General features: G+C 38.3%; 1 protein-coding gene across 1 annotated transcript; it reads left to right on the top strand.

Moving 5' to 3' along the window:
- The first annotated feature begins 9,467 nt into the window (after positions 1 to 9,467).
- Positions 9,468 to 11,142, top strand: LOC116800605. Its single transcript, XM_032716472.1, has 2 exons — positions 9,468 to 10,596; positions 10,656 to 11,142. The coding sequence occupies exons 1-2, from the start codon at positions 9,529 to 9,531 to the stop codon at positions 10,659 to 10,661; spliced, it is 1,074 nt and encodes a 357-aa protein (XP_032572363.1). The 5' UTR covers positions 9,468 to 9,528; the 3' UTR covers positions 10,662 to 11,142.
- The last annotated feature ends 8,363 nt before the right edge of the window (positions 11,143 to 19,505 follow it).

The following is a 19,505-nucleotide window of genomic DNA, read 5'->3' as shown; positions in this document are numbered from 1 at the left end:
TCAACAACAAGTCGCATGTCATTGAATATTTCAGTAAAGCTGCTTCACCTGCAGAGTCTCGGTACCATTCTTACGAATTGGAGACTCTTGCTGTTGTTTTGTCCATAAAACATTTTCGCCATTATTTACTGGGTAGAAATTTTGTTGTTTTCACTGACTGTAATTCCCTTAAGGCATCAAGGACTAAACATGATCTGTCTCCTAGGGCGCAAAGATGGTGGGCTTACTTACAATCGTTTACGTTTGAATTACAGTATAGAGAAGGTAAACGAATGGCTCACGCTGATTTCTTTTCAAGAAATTTACCTTCAACTAAGTTGCTGGCCACAAATTGTAAAGCTTCTGAAAAACGAGTTTGCTTGGCAGAAATTTCCAGCAACTGGCTTTTGGCTGAACAACGTCAAGATTCAGAAATAGTTAGCATCGTAAAGAAATTAAAAGACAATTCTCTTTCCATAGACGTTGCAAAAACTTATGAGTTGAGAGCAGGAATACTTTATAGAAAAATTCAGCGTAATGGTAGAACTCGATCCTTAGCAATTGTTCCTCGAGTGTTTAGATGGTCCGTGATAAACCAAATTCATGAATCGATTATGCATTTAGGATGGGAAAAGACGCTAGACAAGGCCTATGACTATTATTGGTTCGATAATATGTCCAAATATATTCGAAAATTTGTTGAAAATTGTATCACCTGCAAAATGTCAAAGTCCTCTTCTGGCAAAATTCAAGCTAGTCTTCATCCTATACCAAAAGTAAGCACACCTTGGCATACTATTCACATAGACATAAGTGGGAAGTTGAGTGGGAAGTCTGATCAAAAAGAGTATATCATCGTTCAAGTAGATGCCTTTACTAAATTTGTTTTGTTAACTCACACCCTTAAAATAGATGCTGAAAATTGCATAAATGCTGTGACGGCGGCAATATCTTTATTTGGAGTACCAAATCGTATAATAGCAGATCAGGGTAGGTGTTTTGCTAGCACAAGATTCAGTGAGTTTTGTGCACAACAAAAGATAAATTTGCATTTGATTGCAACAGGTGCAAGCAGAGCAAATGGGCAGGTTGAACGCACTATGTTTACTTTGAAAAATTTATTAACCGCAGTCGAAACTAGCAGCAGGTCTTGGCAAGATGCATTGGGAGAAATTCAGTTGGCCTTAAACTGTACGGTGAGCCGAGTGACAAAGGCAAGTCCTTTAGAATTATTTATTGGTAAAGTTGCTCGACCATTGGGGTTACTTCCACTCTGCGACACGGTTGATGAGATTGATTTGCCAGCAGTACGAGCTCAAGCAAGTCAAAATATTTCGGCTTCAGCAACATATAGCAAGACACAATTTGATAAAAACAAAGCTAGAGTTGTGGAATGCAAAGTTGGCGATTTCGTATTATTAAAAAATGAGGAGAGGCATCAAACAAAGCTTGACCCAAAGTTTAGAGGCCCTTTTGAAATAACGGAATTATTAGACGGGAATAGGTATGTGCTGAGGTCATTGACAAACAATAGGAAATATAAATATGCCCATGACGATGTGCGGAAAATGCCAGATGGTTATGTACCAGTTGAATATGAAAATGTTGGAAATGAAACTGTTGAAACAGACAGTAGTCAAAATGTTGAAAATGAAACTGTTGAAACAGACAGTAGTCAAAATGTTGAAAATGAAACTGTTGAAACAGACAGTAGTCAAAATGTTGAAAGTGAAACTGTTGAAACAGACAGTAGTCAAAATGTTGAAAGTGAAACTGTTGAAACAGACAGTAGTTAAAATATTAAAAGTTAAACTGTTGAAACAGACAGGACAGGGGTCCTGTAGCCTGAAGGGCTAGAAATGAAATGCAAGCACAAATGCAAAACAGTTGTTTTGATCATGGCGTGTAGAGCATAAGATATGATGTTTAAAATTTTTTTTTAGGTTTAAGGATAAAAAAAAAAAAAAAAAAAAAAAAAAAAAAAAATAATAATAATAATAATAATAATAATGAATGAATTTGAAGATTACGTTTGTCAATGTTTAGTAGCGGTTTTGTAAGAAAACTTATCCTTGTTAAACTGAAATTTTTATAATTTGTTAATAAAAATGTTTTATGTATATCGCAAAGTATATTTTGGAAGTATTGCACGAGGTCGTGTAATGGTCAGGATGGCCGTGTCGGCGCGGGCAGTTCGTGCTGTGTATGAGTGTGAGGCATTTCCCACGAATCTGGCCGACGCGGGCAGTTCGTTGTATGAGTGTGAGGCATTTCGCAGGAATGTTATTTCATCATTATTTGGCAATTGCATCAGCCTCTAATTGAGTTGCGATTGGCTGATGGCATTTGGTAGTTTTGGAAGGTACCGTTTTAGCGCGGCGACAGCGCCACAACGCTGTCGCCGAGCGTGGTTCGATGGTAGGCACAAAAGAAGAAGTGTGCGACGCAAGTCAGTTCAATTCTAGACTTCGACCACCGAAACTCGCTGCGCGATTAGAAAATGGAACAGTTTAATGACGCGTTTATATATATATAATTGACAACACATGGAGAATTTGACACGATCGCTAATTAATTTATATATGTCGGCAAATGAACTGTTTCGGGGTCCTCTGTTGCCGCGCTCCGCCCGCGAGTCGTACACTTCCTCGGTTGCGACATATTCACGCGTCCACTTTCTCAGAGTTTTCAAACATAAGGGACCCGTGTACATTTCAACATCACTCCATTTCGCTTGATACTTGCTGGTCCGAACCCACCACAGGACAAGCATTTGTCCCACTCTAACGCATCGTCGAACCGAGGCTGTGTAGAACAGAGCAAAATCCGTTAAACTCGCATAACGGAACACAGCGAACAGCGATCAAAAAAAAAACGAAGACAAGAACAGCGAGATACGAATTTTATTTATTAGAGATGGAACATAGAAAATAAAAATAAGACTAATAATGATGCGACACGGCCTTCCTGACCAGCACACGTCCTCGTGTGTAATATAAGTTTTGAAATTAAACAAGCTTAATCTAGAAAGATAACATTAAACGTAATTCAGAGTATTAGTATAGGTTCTCTTTTATATTATATTTTTTTTTTTTTTTTTTTTTTTTTTTTTAATTTTATTTTTCTTGTTATCGACCAACTCGAGTGACAGAAGTACCAAGCAGATCGTTTGTTATTATTAGCAACACACTAGGACAATTCAACCCGCCACGCCGCCAGTCACCAGACATCAAATAAGTCAACACAGTAACACGTGTACCTACTAGCACTGGCAACTTGGCGACGTTGCATGTGTTCCCAATCTCGCATTGAAATCCATCAATGCCTCTCATTCACTTGAGTCTTCAAAGAACTCAGTAACTTTTCCGCTCACATTGGCATCCACCAACGGATTTCTAACGTCTCTTTCAACGTTTTCATCCACATTGGAATCCACCAAGGGATTTCTAACGTCTCTTTCAACGTTTTCATCCACATTGGAATCCACCAAGGGATTTCTAACGTCTCTTTCAACGTTTTCATCCACATTGGAATCCACCAAGGGATTTCTAACGTCTCTTTCAACGTTTTCATCCACATTGGAATCCACCAAGGGATTTCTAACGTCTCTTTCAACGTTTTCTTGATCGTCACATAGATCTAACTCTTTGGGGATCTCCTCTGTTGGCATACTGCGCAAAGCTTCATGTGGGTACTTATAAGTCCGCTTATTAGTTAAAGATTTTAAAATATAACGATCTCCCTCAAGTACCTCTGTCACGAGGAAAGGTCCTTTATATTTTTGGTCTAATTTTGTTTGGTGCCTTTCTTCGTTCTTAAGTAAAACATAATCGCCAACACTAAAGTTATCAAATTTGGCTTTGTGCTTATCGAATCTAGTTTTTTCATACAAGGCGTTCTTCTTAATATTTTCTCTCGCGATATTTCTTATAATATTTACATCGATTTTATTAACTTGTTCACATATTGATAACATATTAAATGGTCTACATTCTTTTCCGATTAGTAATTCAAGAGGACTGGCTTTCGTTATGCGATTTGTAGTACAATTTATAGCTAGTTGTATCTCTCCTAAGGCATCTTGCCAAGAACGATGGCTGCTCTCTACAGCCGTAAGCATGCGTTTAAGCACACTCATAACGCGTTCTACCTGTCCATTGGCACGACTAGCCCCTGTTGCAATTAAGTGTAGTTGAATTTTTTGCATGGAACAGAATTCACTGAAACAAGAGCCTGTAAAGCATTTACCCTGATCTGCAATGATTCGTGTTGGTACACCGAATACGGAGATTGACGCCTTCAAGGCGTCTATACAACTCTCACTATTAATGTTTACCGTGTGGTGCAAACAAACAAACTTTGTAAACGCATCAATCAGAACGATAATATATTCCTTTTGATCCCTCTTGCCGCTTAATTTTCCCGTAATATCTATATGGATCGTGTGCCATGGAATTTCTACTTTTGGTATGGGGTGGAGTTCGATTGGCAATTTTCCTGACGGAGGCTTAGTTAACTTACACGTAATGCAATTATCAACGAACTTACGAACATATTTGGCCATGTTCTCAAACCAGTAAAATTCGTACATTTTGTCTAAAGTCTTTTCCCACCCAAGATGTACAACTGCTTCATGGACATGGTTCACTACTGACCATCTGAATGATCTGGGGACAACTGGCAGGCAACGAGTTTTACCGTTCCTTTGAATTTTGCGAAAAAGCATTTTCGAGCGTAATTCATAACTTTTTGCCAAGCTCTCACCCAATTCATTGTTCTGTATTTTAACAACAATCGTGGAAATCTCTGAATCCTTTTGTTGTTCTGCAAGTAACCAGTTGTCCGTTATTTTGGCCAATAGAACATGTTTTTCTTCCTCACCAGTAATAACCCGAGCAGTTGGCAGTGGGTTGCGTGATAAGAAATCAACATGTGCCATTTTGGCACCAGGTCTATATTCTATGTCAAAGTCGAAGGACTGCATATATGCCCACCAACGGTGTACTCTCGGCGTTAGTTCAGTCTTGTTGCGAGTAGCTTTTAGGGAATTACAGTCTGTAAAAACAACAAATCGTCGCCCATGTAAATAGTGACGAAAGTGTCTCATGGAGTTATACACAGCTAAAGTTTCAAGCTCGTACGAATGATATCGAGATTCCGTCAAGGATGTTTGTTTGCTGTAATACTCAACTACACGACGTTTATTATCTATTTTGTGGAGTAGAATTGCTCCGTAGCCATCCATACTGGCATCTGTATGCAGTTCAATGGGATGCCGAGGATCGAAGATAACAAGGACGGGCTCATCTGTAAGCAATTTAATGACTTTTTGACGAATTTGTTCGTGTTCAAGTTTCCATTCAAATATTTTGTTTTTGCAGGTCAGTCTATATAAGGGTTTCATGATTTCTGAAAACTTTGGCACAAACTGCCTAAAATAAGAGGCTAGGCCAATAAATTGTCTTACTTGGGTAACAGACTGCGGAGGCGGTAAAGCGACTAATGCTTTTATCTTAGATGGATTTGGTCTAATTTCGCCCTCTTTTACCACGAACCCCAGATATTCAACGCAAGATTTCAGGAATGAACATTTTCCGATATTAAAAGAAAACCCAGCCTGCGATAATATTTTCAAAACTGTCCTTAACCTTACAAAAGCTTCTTCTTTTGTTTCTGCGATAATCATTATATCGTCCATATAAACGATAACGTAAGAGTGAGCAAGCTCACCCAAAGCTTTCATAACTGCACGCTGGAACACGGATGGGGCATTCTTTAACCCGAAGGGCATAGTTAGAAATTCGAATTGGCCGTCAGGTGTCACAAAAGCCGTGCGCTCAATTGAATTTGCGTGAATAGGTATCTGATGAAACCCGCTGGCCATATCCAAGCAACTAAAGAAACTTGCTCCACGCAACCTAGATATCTGGTCACTAATTAGTGGTAAGGGATATTTCTCTGCAACTGTGTTTGTATTTAGTTCGCGGTAATCCACGCAAAGACGATCAGAACCATTTTTCTTTTTAACGAGTAAAACTGGACTGGCGAACGGTGAGCTGCTAGGACGGATGATGTTAGCTAACAGCAGCTCATTAATCTTGTTTCGGACAATTTGTTTTTCCTCTATACTAAGTCGGTACGGTCGTCTGTGTACAGTTTTTATTGGATCAATTAAGCGTACTTCTAATTCGCCAGTTGTAACACGATTTTTGGGAAAACCGTCTATAAATGAGTCACAGAATTCATTCAAAAGATTTACCAAGATTTTCCTATCCTCGCCACACAATTCGGTATTAACATTTTCAAGACTAAAACTACTACTCAAAGCAGATAGGGTTTGCACAGACCTTGTTTTGCATAACTTTATTTTATCTATTGTTATAGTAGCACTAAATCCCTGACTTAAAATTTCACGTCCAATTATAATATTATAATTAATGAAATCATTAAGAATTACGTGAAAAAGCACTTCGAGACTGTAACCACTTATTGTTACGTTAGACAAAATTTGTAATGTACTGGTAAAAGTATTATTTCCGATACCCTTTAAAACTACAATGTTGTTAATACGTGTGCCCGAGAGTTGGGTGGACACAGATTCTCTTACAAGTGAGCATTCGGCTCCAGAGTCGAAATAAAATGGATACGACTCACCAGATGATATCAATGTCCCAATTGGCTCGACTACGTGACACACGTTGACACGCTTCTCGTCGGCTTTAGTTTGGTTTGACAACGATTGTCTTGCAGGGCAAGCTGACGCTATATGCCCCTGGTTTCCACATCTATAGCAAGTAATTGACCAAGGTTTAGAGTCAGATAAGCGCCCAATACTCGAACTAGATCCTTGTTGATTCTTTAAGTTGTTTTTCATGGAGCGGCAGTCAACTATCTTGTGGCCATTTTTTCCACAAAAGTGGCACTTAACATTTGGGTGTAGGCGAGCTCTTTTGCTGGTAGAATTTTCTGGAACGGGATGGTCCTTCCTCTTGCCATACGAAAACGCTCTTAGCTCGTTCTGCAACTCGTTGCGTGTTTTGACAGTAGTTGTGAACACAGTGCGTTGCAGCCTACCATCTATATTTGCAGCATGTGCCAGGGCAACAGACACTGCAATTTCTTCTGCGGTCATAGACTTCCATTTTGCCATAAGTGTTGTTATTAATCGGCTACCATACAGCGCAAGACATTCGCCGTCGTTTGGCCGCCCGTTTAACACATTAAAGACTGTTGCTGCTGGCGTCTCATTGCCTTCATACTGCTGAAGAAACATTTCTTGGAATTGGCTCCAAGTCATTCCGGCGAAACAAATTTGTGACAGCCAATTAGAAGCACTGCCCTCCAATGATTTGGTTAAGGCCATGAGCAAAGCACTGCCATCCAGAGGATTTTCTCCTATAACAAGGTCCACTGTAGAGCACCAAGTGGCTGCACTTGAACCGGCGGACTCAGGGTTGAACTTGGGTAGCACAACCACTTGTGTAGTCTGCGAGCCCCTCACGGCATTTACAATTTCTAATAGACTACGATGCTGCATTTCTAAAATTGTGGACAGGCGATCATCAGTGATGGCTTGGGGCTGAGGCGATCCCACTTCTGATGTCGGCAAATGAACTGTTTCGGGGTCCTCTGTTGCCGCGCTCCGCCCGCGAGTCGTACACTTCCTCGGTTGCGACATATTCACGCGTCCACTTTCTCAGAGTTTTCAAACATAAGTGACCCGTGTACATTTCAACATCACTCCATTTCGCTTCATACTTGCTGGTCCGAACCCACCACAGGACAAGCATTTGTCCCACTCTAACGCATCGTCGAACCGAGGCTGTGTAGAACAGAGCAAAATCCGTTAAACTCGCATAACGGAACACAGCGAACAGCGATCAAAAAAGAAACGAAGACAAGAACAGCTAGATACGAATTTTATTTATTAGAGATGGAACATAGAAAATAAAAATAAGACTAATAATGATGCGACATATATTTATTTTAGACAAATGCTACAATATTATTAAATAGGACGCACACGCACATAATAATACACATAAACATAATAAAACACACACTTTGACTTACCTCCGCGCTGTCCGAACTCATTTTACCCAATGACAACACAAAGAATTCTGAGCACTCTGAATTACCCGTGAAAAAGAGAAAGAGAGTGATGGTAAGAGAAGGGAGAAGTTGGGAAACTTTTTAGTTAAGCACCGGCTAATTATGGCTCAATAATGGGTCGGCCTGCCCACACCGACACAGCTTTAAGTACTAACAACGAGTCTTATCCCTTAACACTCTTAACCAATTAACAGTATTCAATCAAGGCGACGAAGGACGCTCCTGGTATTTCGATTGGACGCCTAAAAGTCCGAACACATACGAAGTGAACGCGAAGAGAACGCGACCAACTGAATGACATGTATTCTGAATACGTAGTAAAACGAATGAATACTCTAATTTTAAACAAAGAGAATTGTGTTACTTACTTACCTCTACTTTATTTTAACTGTCTCCTTTGAGAGCACGCCACAGAATGACACCTCGAAACTCATCTCCTCTTCTTCATTTGTGCGAATGGGCCACAACAGAATCGATCTTATATGCTGAATGTACATGACAGAAAGGGATGACAATGTTGTGCTTAATTCTAAAGGGGATTTGTGCTTATTACTCCATTGCTTCTTATTCTATTTTACAGTAGGTCTCATTCGTATCAATTATGTCATATATAATACAGTGGGACTTATATACTATGTCCTACTACAATGCACTATGGTCCAGAATTCGTTTTTTTTGGCATAAACTCTAAATTTTTATGTCAATATATCGTCTTTTAGCAATTATTTTCTAATAGAAAATTGATCATATAAATAAAAACCAAAAACAAAATTGACCGAAAGCTTCACTAAATCTTTTTATGAGCTTTTAAAGTTGAAGTGCTAAACAGCTGATTGAGAGAATGCAATTCCCGCCAAATTATTTGTTTACTTTTGCACGTAGTACGATCGTTAATACGCATCCAAAAATTATAGTAAAATATGGAAAATAATTGTCAAGGTATGATGTTTTTAACGTATATATGTAATATATGTGTAGTTGTACTGTTTTTATGTTGTGTGACATCCAATTTATGTGTATTTTAACGTGTGTATGTGTATGTGTATTCTAACGTGTCCCCTGTGTTTCGTGGAGTATAACTAATTTTCTGACAATTTCTGACAAAAGTTAAAAACGTCAGTTTGTACCTTTAACTATTGTCTTTCACGGTAAAGTAATATCTTTTGCCCATTTTTGCTCGTTTTCTTAAAAATTTGATTTTATATAGGCAAGTTCGAGTTCACACATAGCGACCTCCTGGACATTTGGAGGCGTAACAATAGGCAAATAAGTTATGTTTCAGATTACGTTTATTCCGCAATCAACAACAATAATCTGGAATCGAAAAAGACAGAAGAGATTGACAAAAAAATAGTAAATTTTGAATTATTTATTAAAAAAAAACTGCCCGAGTGTAACAGACAACTAGACCGATTTATTTCCAAACATACCAAGTGGATGGCGTCTAAGATAACAATTCCTGTTAGTGATTTTGAAAACTCCAAGACACCCCAGCAAGTGGGACGCCGAAACTTATCTTACCAAAATGCAGGAGAAATATTAAAAAGGAAACTGGCATCGAATCTGGCAAGTGAAAGTGACCACGACACAAGTCTTTTGATTCATGCAGCAACTGTTTCTGCTAGAAAAGAATGCAAGAGGGACGTTGCCTTTGTTCTTAAAGAAACTTTAAAAACACCAGAATTTCCAAGCGAATCGAGGATGCAAATTCAATGCCAAAAACCAACTCCTCTTTCACCAGATGAAGCTCTAGCTTATCTCCTGGAAAACACGCTGACAAAACAGCAATATATAAGCACCAGGCTTTTAAATAAAAGCCATAACAGCGATATATATCCGCCGTATAATGAAGTGATCGAAGCTAAATTACAGTGCCGACCAGAGGGTATAGAAGTAATGGAAAACACTGCTCAAGTGCTATTACAAAATCTCTTGGATCATACAGCGCAAAGATTAATTAAGTTGCAATCTGATGTTTTCAAGGAATTTCCAGATATCTTTAAAATCAAATTAATTTGCAGCTACGGATTTGATGGGACAACTGGTCATAGTGCTTACAAGCAGAAATATGAAACTGAAGCACTTGGCACACCAATTTCTGATCAATCTTTATTTGTAACTTCTGTCATACCCATACAAATTATAGATTCGTTTGATCGGCATATCTGGATAAACAGAGCACCGCAGTCCATTCGATTTTGCAGACCTCTAAAAATTGAGTTGATAAAGGAAACTGCTGTCCACATAATGATGGAAAAAAATCAGTTAGATAATCAAATTAATAATCTTACGCCATTCACTTATAAATATGATGAAAATCGTGACATAGAAGTTAGCTATGAAATGCACATGACACTTATAGATGGAAAAGTCCTAAACGTATTAACAGACACTAAATCTACTCAATGTTGTCCGATCTGTGGAGTCAGCCCAACACAAATGTTGAAAATTTCAAATTTTAGTTCAGAAACCTTTGTACCAAAAGTAAAAGCTTTACAATTTGGGGTAAGTCCACTACATGCCTGGATCCGTTTTTTTGAATTTGTTTTAAACGTATCATACAGAGCTGAGATAAAAAAGTGGCATATAAAAGGAGAGGACAAGGTTAAAATGAGTATTCGAAAAAAATATATCCAGGAGGAAATGTGGAGAGAAATGGGCCTTCGAGTAAGCATGCCGAAGCAGAATGGCAGCGGCAATAGCAATGATGGTAATACGGCAAGAAGAGCTTTCGCAAGTACCAAATTCTCGTCGATAACCAGCTTTAACGAACATCTTTTGGAAAAGTTTCACATTATTTTAATAGCAATATCATCCAACTATTTTATAAATTCCGACAAATTTCGTTCTTTTTGCGATATAACTTTTCAATTATATATGCAAACGTATCCATGGTATCCTATGTCACCAACGATCCATAAATCCATAATTCGGCGTTGGTTTCACTTGGATGCCTAGGCGAAAATGCGAGTGAAGCCCGGAATAAACTTTACAAAAGGGACCGATTATCACATGCAAGGAAAAATAGTCGGATCAATACGATGAGTGATATTTTCCACAGAGCTATTGATTCCTCGGACCCACTATTATCAACAATATGTTTAAAAGAAAGAGAGAGAAAAAATAGGAAAAACCACTTCCGAAGGCAGTAATAAGTCTTTTGGAAATACAGTCTAATTTTAAACCTGATCCATCAGACAAAATATTGGACTCACATTCTGATTCTGATTCGAGGACGATTATTTAAAAAAAAAACAATATAGACACTTTTATTAAAAAAAAAAAACAATGAAATTTCGTAGACTCCTGAGTCATACCAGTAGTTAACACTTTCGCGCCCAACGTTGGTTGTGAACAATTTCTATGTTTTCAGAGCTAACTGTAAGCGTGCCTTTTGTTTTTATCTGCTCATTCTTATGATAACGGTGCTTTTATGTGTCTACTTTAAATATGAAAAGCAAAAAACGCATTTGGAAATGAGTTGCAGAAAATATTTGCAATAAACAGCATCACAATAATTATTGTTTCGATATTCGGTGGAACTTTAGAAATTAGTAATTTTTTTATAATACTTTAAAAAGAACCTAAAGTATAAGCAAAAAATTATTTAGCAAAGAGTTAACTAGACAGTGATATAGTCAAACTTAGTTAATAGTGAACAATAAGTAAGTAAATAATTTTCAAAGTTGCTTGTGAGCAACCTTGGGCATTCGTGGTAATAATTTTTGTTTGCATTTAGATATGAGACCGAAAGTAAAAGGTTTGTCTAACGAAGAAATTGAACGGGCTTTAAACTTCGATTGGGATGTTTCTACTGACGAAGAAAGTGGTGATGAGATGAAAGACATTTCTACGGTACTGGAGAAGAATTTAGAAGGAATTCTTGAAAGGGGAGAAAGTATCGAGATTGACCTTCTGGAAAATACAGTGATTGAAGGATGTGAACCTGACTCTTGCGTTGTTGTTGACAGTTGCTTGGAGAAAATTGATCCAAAGACGCTTGTGGGAGTCTAGCCAAAATGGCAACCTTATATGTGCTATCGCACTCATTTGGTAACGAACCATTTTAGCCAAATTCAAATCCTGGCAAAATTGAATATTGCCATATAAAATACCACAAAATTCCCGAGTAGGATTGTAGCAAGCTACGGTGCATTGATTTGCATACTTCCGTTCTCTTTTCGTGAAGGCGTGATCGAGTGCAGTTTAACTTTATGCAAAATCCATGATTATAAATCCACGAGCATCGTGCGCCGCTGCCGGTCCTACATTTGGAGGTAGAAGTCTTAGTGGCCGCGTCGCCAAGGCGGTTTGCATTGTGAGCACCCACCGCGTGCAGCGGAAAGCTGGGCTTGTCCTTTTCTGCTGCCAACCAAATGCAAATCGCAGGTCACCCCCCGAGTTGGCGTTCTTTTTCTACTCTTCATCGCCGCAGCAAGGAGCAGATCGCCGTGCACCCATTTTATGTACACATCAGCTTGGTGTGCATCTTTTCTTCGTTTTCATTGCACACATCGGATAAGCGTCACTTCTTCTTCATCCATGCGCATTCCGAGAATATTTGTGCACAAAACGAGCCCCAGGCTGCTGGTTTTGCCGCTGCGTATGCTGCGAACCTGAAGCAGTCACAACACGAATGATCGTGTCCAGTCTTGAGTATCTTTAGAATAGTTTTTCATATCTGTGTTAATTTTGCCTAAAAATATTTACTTATAAACCTCTACGATTCTAATTTAGCTTAACTTGTGGGAGATCTGACAAATTTATATATGTGATTTTCCCAATTTATATTAATACATACAGCAGATCATCAACAGTCATCAGGCCTGCTGACATCGATGGAAAGTGCGTAAGTACGGCAGAGCGTGAACAAACAAAAATAATAAAAACACACATATATAAAGTCAGATATTCCTAAAAAGTGTGCTAAAAATACCTTGCCTTAATTAATCGTATATCTAGATCTCTTAATTTAAAGCAGTTTAAAGTTTAAATATCAATTAATCATACATAATTCTAATGTAAAGTAAGCCAAACAAACAAATGTAGTAATGTAAACTTAAATACCAATATTTGCATTCCTATCTTAATTATTTTTCCTTTATTTTGTCGTGGATAAGCAAAATTACTCAATAAGAGATTTCCTTAACTAAATAATAACGTAAATAAATAACGTAAATAACGTAATTTTTAGTTTAAGGATTAGGTTTAGGAAAATGTATCGAAATATTATCTTTATATTCAGTTATATGGGGTCGAAAATGAACTAATCTGATGTCTTGTTGGGCTCCAAAGGGTATGTAAAGCAGCGGTTGTAAAAGGGTGGAGTACGAATGGATTTCACAGGTAGGGTGGGTATAGAATAAGGCCAATAACATCTGGGCCTCATCTTCAATAGGTACACTTTCTTGTCTGGTTCTTAGCCGTTTGGTTATCGTTTTGCATCTACCGTATCTCTGTCTACAGTATTGTAGCTGTGACACTCTTGTTCATCTCAACACAAAACCCACGCCGATTTTCCCTGAGCATGCCGGTAAAAATAGTAGACAAAGTGTGTTGGGGTGGACAACGCTCTATGAGTGTGTTCGTTACAATTTCAAAAAAGGAGAGGTCGACCAATAAATGCAGAAAGAGAAAGCTCAGTGGTATCATTGGGATCCCCAAGCAGTGTTTCTTCGCATCAATCAAAGAAGCACAAATTTCAGACAAATCCTTCAGTGTCACAACGTTATGATAAAGTTGAACGTTGGATAGTTTTTGGAGAAAAAGGACGTTGCAGACTGTGCAAAACTGCAACACCGATGACCAAATGCCTTAAATGCAAAGTCTATATGTGTTGCAATAACAATAAAAACTGTTTTTTGTCATACCACACTTAAATTGTCATTATAAAAAAAATATTTCATATTCTGTGAATTATAAAAAAAACAATGCTTACACACCACTACTGCCCAACGTTGCTCACAAGCAACTTTCGCTACCGCCCAAACTAATGGGCGTGGCATACTAAAATTTGTTGCTACATTTTTCTAAAAAATGTAAAATGTAAAAACATTAATGATAAAAAAATTAATTTCACGGGGAAAAAGTTGAACGCGAAAAGCTTTAGGTCACGCGCACGGCACCGTGCGCTGACCGCTGTCAGCTGCGAAGTGACTAATAATAGGAAGACGCCCGCTTTATATAGGATCCGGCTCTGCTTAGTGTGCCCGTCGTCAGTGTGGTATTTGCCTGCATAAGTGGGCCAGCGTGATTGGTCCAGTGTGACCCTCCGCCCGTAGTTTCTGGCACGCGCCCTAAAATATTAAAATTTTATTTATTTATTTATTTATTATGATAGATAGAATAGTTTACAAAACTAGACTAACTTAGATAGTATAGCATTAGCTACGGGGCTTACAGCTATATTTATTTACAATGTTATTATATCTTAATTTAGGTAATATCTAATTTGGTAACTAATTGCTGGCTTGTTATGTACAAATGTCTGTTTTGTTTTTAGATTTTGTGGTATAATTTAGTTTTTTTGAGGAAAAGTATCAGTTTTTGTATGTTATCTGGATTGGGTTTGCTAAGAAGGTCTAGAGGGTTGGTGTTGTTAAATATATCTTGCTTGGCTTGTAGGAGGGATGGGCATGAGTTTAATATGTGGTTTAAAGAAATATCACCTTGGCAAAACGGGCAAGTTGGTATTGAATTGGGATTTAGGTAGTGTTGGTGGGATATGTTTGTGTGTCCCAGTCGAAGTCGTATTATTTTTATTTGGTCGAGTCTCGTCCAATTTGGGTGGGATTGTTTAAGTTAATCGCATGTGTGTGAGGTGTTCGTGTTAATAGATTGGTACCATGGACTGCAGTTTATAATGTGTTCTTTCTGTTTTGTCGCAAGGTCGGCTTTAAGGTTTTTTTTTATATCTGTGGTATTTATGTTTGGGGTGAGGATAAGTGGCATACTGCTTGCTGATATTGCAGCTTGATCGGTTAGTTCATATCCTTTTATTCCTGAATGGCCAGGAATCCACATTATTATAATTTTAGGTGCGTGTTGCGTTATTAGCGATCGTATTCTGCTTGGGTAAAAGTTGTTATTATTTGTGTTTTGAATTGAATCTATTGCTGATAGGGAGTCCTTTGATTCCTTTCTATTATTTATTATATTTACTTTTATTCAAATAAGGCTCACTGGAATTATTTTGTTATATTCCAATTGATATTTTTATAAAACGCGCAACTCTGGGTGGGAAGAAAAGCGCGAAAAATTGTTTCGTTTTTCTTTTTACCTTTTCTTAATCCGTTTTGCAGATCTCATAGATTTTTCGAAATATTCGCTGTATAATCGAGTTTCTATTCAATTAAAGTCGTTTTGCTTCAATAGTTAAGTACGGAAATATAAGCGCAAATAGTTATTGCGATAAGTAGTGAAAAATAAAAAATAATTTTAGTTGTTTACGTATATTCGTAATTTTACGCGCAAATAGAAATTGCTGCTGCTTTTCGACAAAGTTCTGAATAGAAATTTATAAATTGTTAGTAAAAAAAAGATTTAAATGGCCCATTTGAGTGACGTTATGGCTATGGCCGAGAAAAAAAGAAGAAACGTGTGTGAGAACAAGTGCAACTTACCCCACTGTCGGAAATCTAGGCGCGCTTTCCCCGCTCTTAAATTGTTTAGATTTGCTGAAAGTGATCCAACATTGTTAATAAAATGAGCGGATAAGTGCCAATTCACAGAAGATTTTGTGGCGAGCACTATAATAACTATATAACTTCATTTCTCGTTTTTCTGTTCACTTCATCAGGAACTTCTCACTGTTTATTGGGGGGGTGTATGGGGGTAGACAAGGAGACTAGGAGATGCATTTTGGGACGAAGCAGTTTATTTGCGGAACCGATCACCTACCACATGTAGTAGGCTAGAGGTACACATACATAAGTTCAGTATAGCAACATAGTATATAAACATTAAGTCATTGTTCGCTTTCGATGTTTCGCAACATCGGCTCTGTAGCAACAAGCATAGAGGTAGATCGCAAACGGAGAGGGAGTCATAAACATAAACAATAAACCAAAGAGGCCAACTCCTGCTTTTTTGTTTTATTTATATAAGAGTATAATAAGAGGACTTATAGTACCCCTACACACAGTAGTTTAAAGCATGACAATGGGAGCTTGGATCGGTAAGAAAACGTCTTAAAGTCTTCGGATCGTTGCAGTTGCTCTTGACAAGGGTCTTTGGAAGGGCAGCAAGTTTCAACCCGAAGGTAAGGAGTACACTAAGGTTGGTTACTCGGTATCAACCAAAGTATACCGTTTGTATGATCCAGCGGCTCGGCAAGTGGATGGAGAGATAGTACAATTCACTAGTTGACAACCAGAGCGCGATAAGAACGGCCGCATAGACCGCTTCAAGACAAAACTAGTGGCAAATGGATGCTCCCAGCAGTTCGGCGTTATCTGGAAACTTTTTTGACGGTTTTTCGACTGGAAAGTGTGCGTTTTATAATTGCATTAGCGTCGGAGCTATAATTACATTTTCATTAAATGGACCGCGTACCTCAATAGCGACCTAAGCGAGGCCCTTTACATATATGATACCTAATTGCAAAGAATCCAGATAAGGTATTGTTGCAAAAGAAAGCAAGAAAGAAAGCCGCTGCCTGGCAGCATTAACAGCCCACTGACTTAGTCAATTGAATATGGTTATTCAATAATGATTTGCGAAGGCAGAACGTTGAAATTCTTATTTTTAGTTTCCCAATGCATTCCATAATCTAATACGGTATAGTTTGAGGTCGACCAAACCCCATGTCGATGGCCACGCCATAGTGAATGTATTTTGCAGTGCGAATATTTGTACCGGGACTGGAACTCTTAAGCCAAGAAGCGATAAAGTTTGGATGGATATAAGCAACCAATTGGATGGAGGATTAGCACGAAGACCCTTAATTTCTATGCCAGAATCAATCGGAATGACTGTGGGGTAAGAACGATGTGGAACAGCTGGACAACAGTGCCAATAATAGTACTTTAAATAGCACATTTCCTGATGATGACCCGGAATTCCAGATCACCGAAGCTTCAAAAAGTAGACTGTTCAAGTTACGGGATTTGGACTGTCACCCGCTCTCCGCTCCCTCTTACGCTCTCCCGCTCTTCACCACAGAGTCTCCAAGGAGTCTCCGCTGCGCTTGGGAGAGCCTAACTAATTCGAATAAGCACCAGTGTCAAAACTAACCACGCTGAATAAACATACGCCCGGTCGCGCCCGCGCAATTACGAAAAGTCTAGTGTTCGCTTTTCTTTGAGTGTTTTCTTTTCAGCATATTTGTAAAATTCCAGGACAGCAACCCCCAATAACCCATCATTTTTTGGTCCTTCGAACAGGATCCCCTGGATTTTCAAGTTTGTCCACCAGCGACCAAATTGTAAGATAAGTACGAAATTTCCATTCCTTTTAATTGCCGGTCTGCAGCAAAAGGTTCGAAAATCCAATTTCGTTAATGTTCATAAATAAACCCGCCAGTGTTACTGTTTAGTTTAATTTATTGGTTAATTTCAGACACTTAATATTAATTAGTTCGACACCGATGCGTACGTTTTCTCGCAGATCAAAAATATGACTAACTTAAGCTTTGGCTGTACTCACGCCATACGATTAAACTAGCACAAGACGTAAACAAGTTTCAGTTAGAAGGGAGTTAGAAGTTTGGAAAAGTACTGGGCAAGCTCGCGGACAATTACAGCGGTGCGATGCTTACATTGATTCCGCTGATAAGCTCCGCTGAAGCTGCAGACAAATGATAATGTAAACAAAGATAAAGGGTGACTTGTTCGCGTATACAGGGTGTCTCGTTCCCAAACAGTTAAATTTGCTGTAAGATTTATTGTCAAATCTAACGGATTTCTCCGACAAAAGGCAATTAAAGAAAAGTACTTATCCATTCTCACGGGCGCCGCCATATTACCCACCGTTCTCCTTTCACCCTCATTCGTGAAAATTTCTAAGTCCAAATTTCCGAATATATTTAAATATTCATCCAGTCCGAAAAGTGCAAAATTCCAAATGTGAAAAAGTGAAAATAATTTGTGCCAAGTTCAGTAAAAATTTCTAAGTCCAAAGCTCTGCCAAAAGTGGCAAAAATTCAGTTCTCGTTTCACTGTGTCCAACGCAATCAAATTCTTTTCGCAACACATTTTTTGCTTTAACTCCGCAGTCCACTTAATACAATTTGCTTTGCTATCGAAGAATACAACAACGAAACAAACAACACATACCCTCTGGCCATTCCAAATAAAATATTAATTAAACATTTACCCGCCAGTTCCATATATTACATCAACATATATTACATCAACATATACTACATCCACATATATTACCGACATACATTGCGCATATTATGTGCATTCCGTTTAAACATATACCAAAGTTTAAATTGTTTCCCGTCGGCAAATCCAAAACACAAATAAAATTTATTCCAAGTGCCGACGCGGAAAAGGCATTTTGTTTTCCATCAATTTTTTCCGTAAATCTCCAAATTAATTTCCGAGCAATAAATTAAAAGCATTTTTTCTCTTTTTTTTAACAAATAACTTTTTCAATATTTATTAAATTATTTTTTTTTAATTTTTTTTGAAAATTTTCAAAAAATCATCCATAAATAAATAATACGACAGCCAAATAGAAGTCGTTCACCCGAAAAATATTTTTTCCTGTATTGCTTGGATATTAATTTGTGTTTGTTTTAGAAGTACTTACAACGCGGAGAAAAGACTCCAATTCCACCATTCCATTTTCTCCGTTTCCAGTTGTAAACAAAAAAATAAAATTTTCTTCGTTCTAATAAACATTTTATTTCACCGTGTTCCACATTCCAAGTGTTCCAATAAGGTAACCGTAAATAAGGTGGACCTAATTACCATAAATCACAGGTCATTTATACAATTCGCTGTTCACTCCGAGTCACCTGTCCAATTAGTCTAAACTACGGCGTTTCCACTTCGTAAATTTTACACCACTTTCCCAACCATTACATCCTATTCGGTCGTTTTCCGCGGCTTTATACCGTTCACCGGGCTCCAAAACCGCTTCCCTTCCATTTCGTATTTCTTCAATTATGCCCATCGGGGACGATAAGAAGAAATTGTCCGCTGACAAACCCATGTCTATTTTTTCACCACAAGGGCCCAAGAGTCCAAGAATCCCAAGCATTTCGGTGAAAACGCCTGCGCAGATTTCCGACGACTGTGCTACTCCATTCAAAGCCACAGTACAGCGCACAGCTAAAAATATGGCTGCTTCCGATCTAGCGCTAGCCAAATTCATTTCGGTTTCTGACCGCTTAAGCGAATTTGAGGCTCAGATCAACACTCCGGAATCCGCAGCTCCAACCGTCACGATGCTTAGCGTCCGTC

Source organism: Drosophila sechellia, chromosome 2R, assembly GCF_004382195.2.
Source record: "Drosophila sechellia strain sech25 chromosome 2R, ASM438219v1, whole genome shotgun sequence".
Taxonomy (NCBI): Eukaryota; Metazoa; Arthropoda; class Insecta; order Diptera; family Drosophilidae; genus Drosophila; species Drosophila sechellia.
This window is presented reverse-complemented; position numbering and strand designations above follow the sequence as displayed.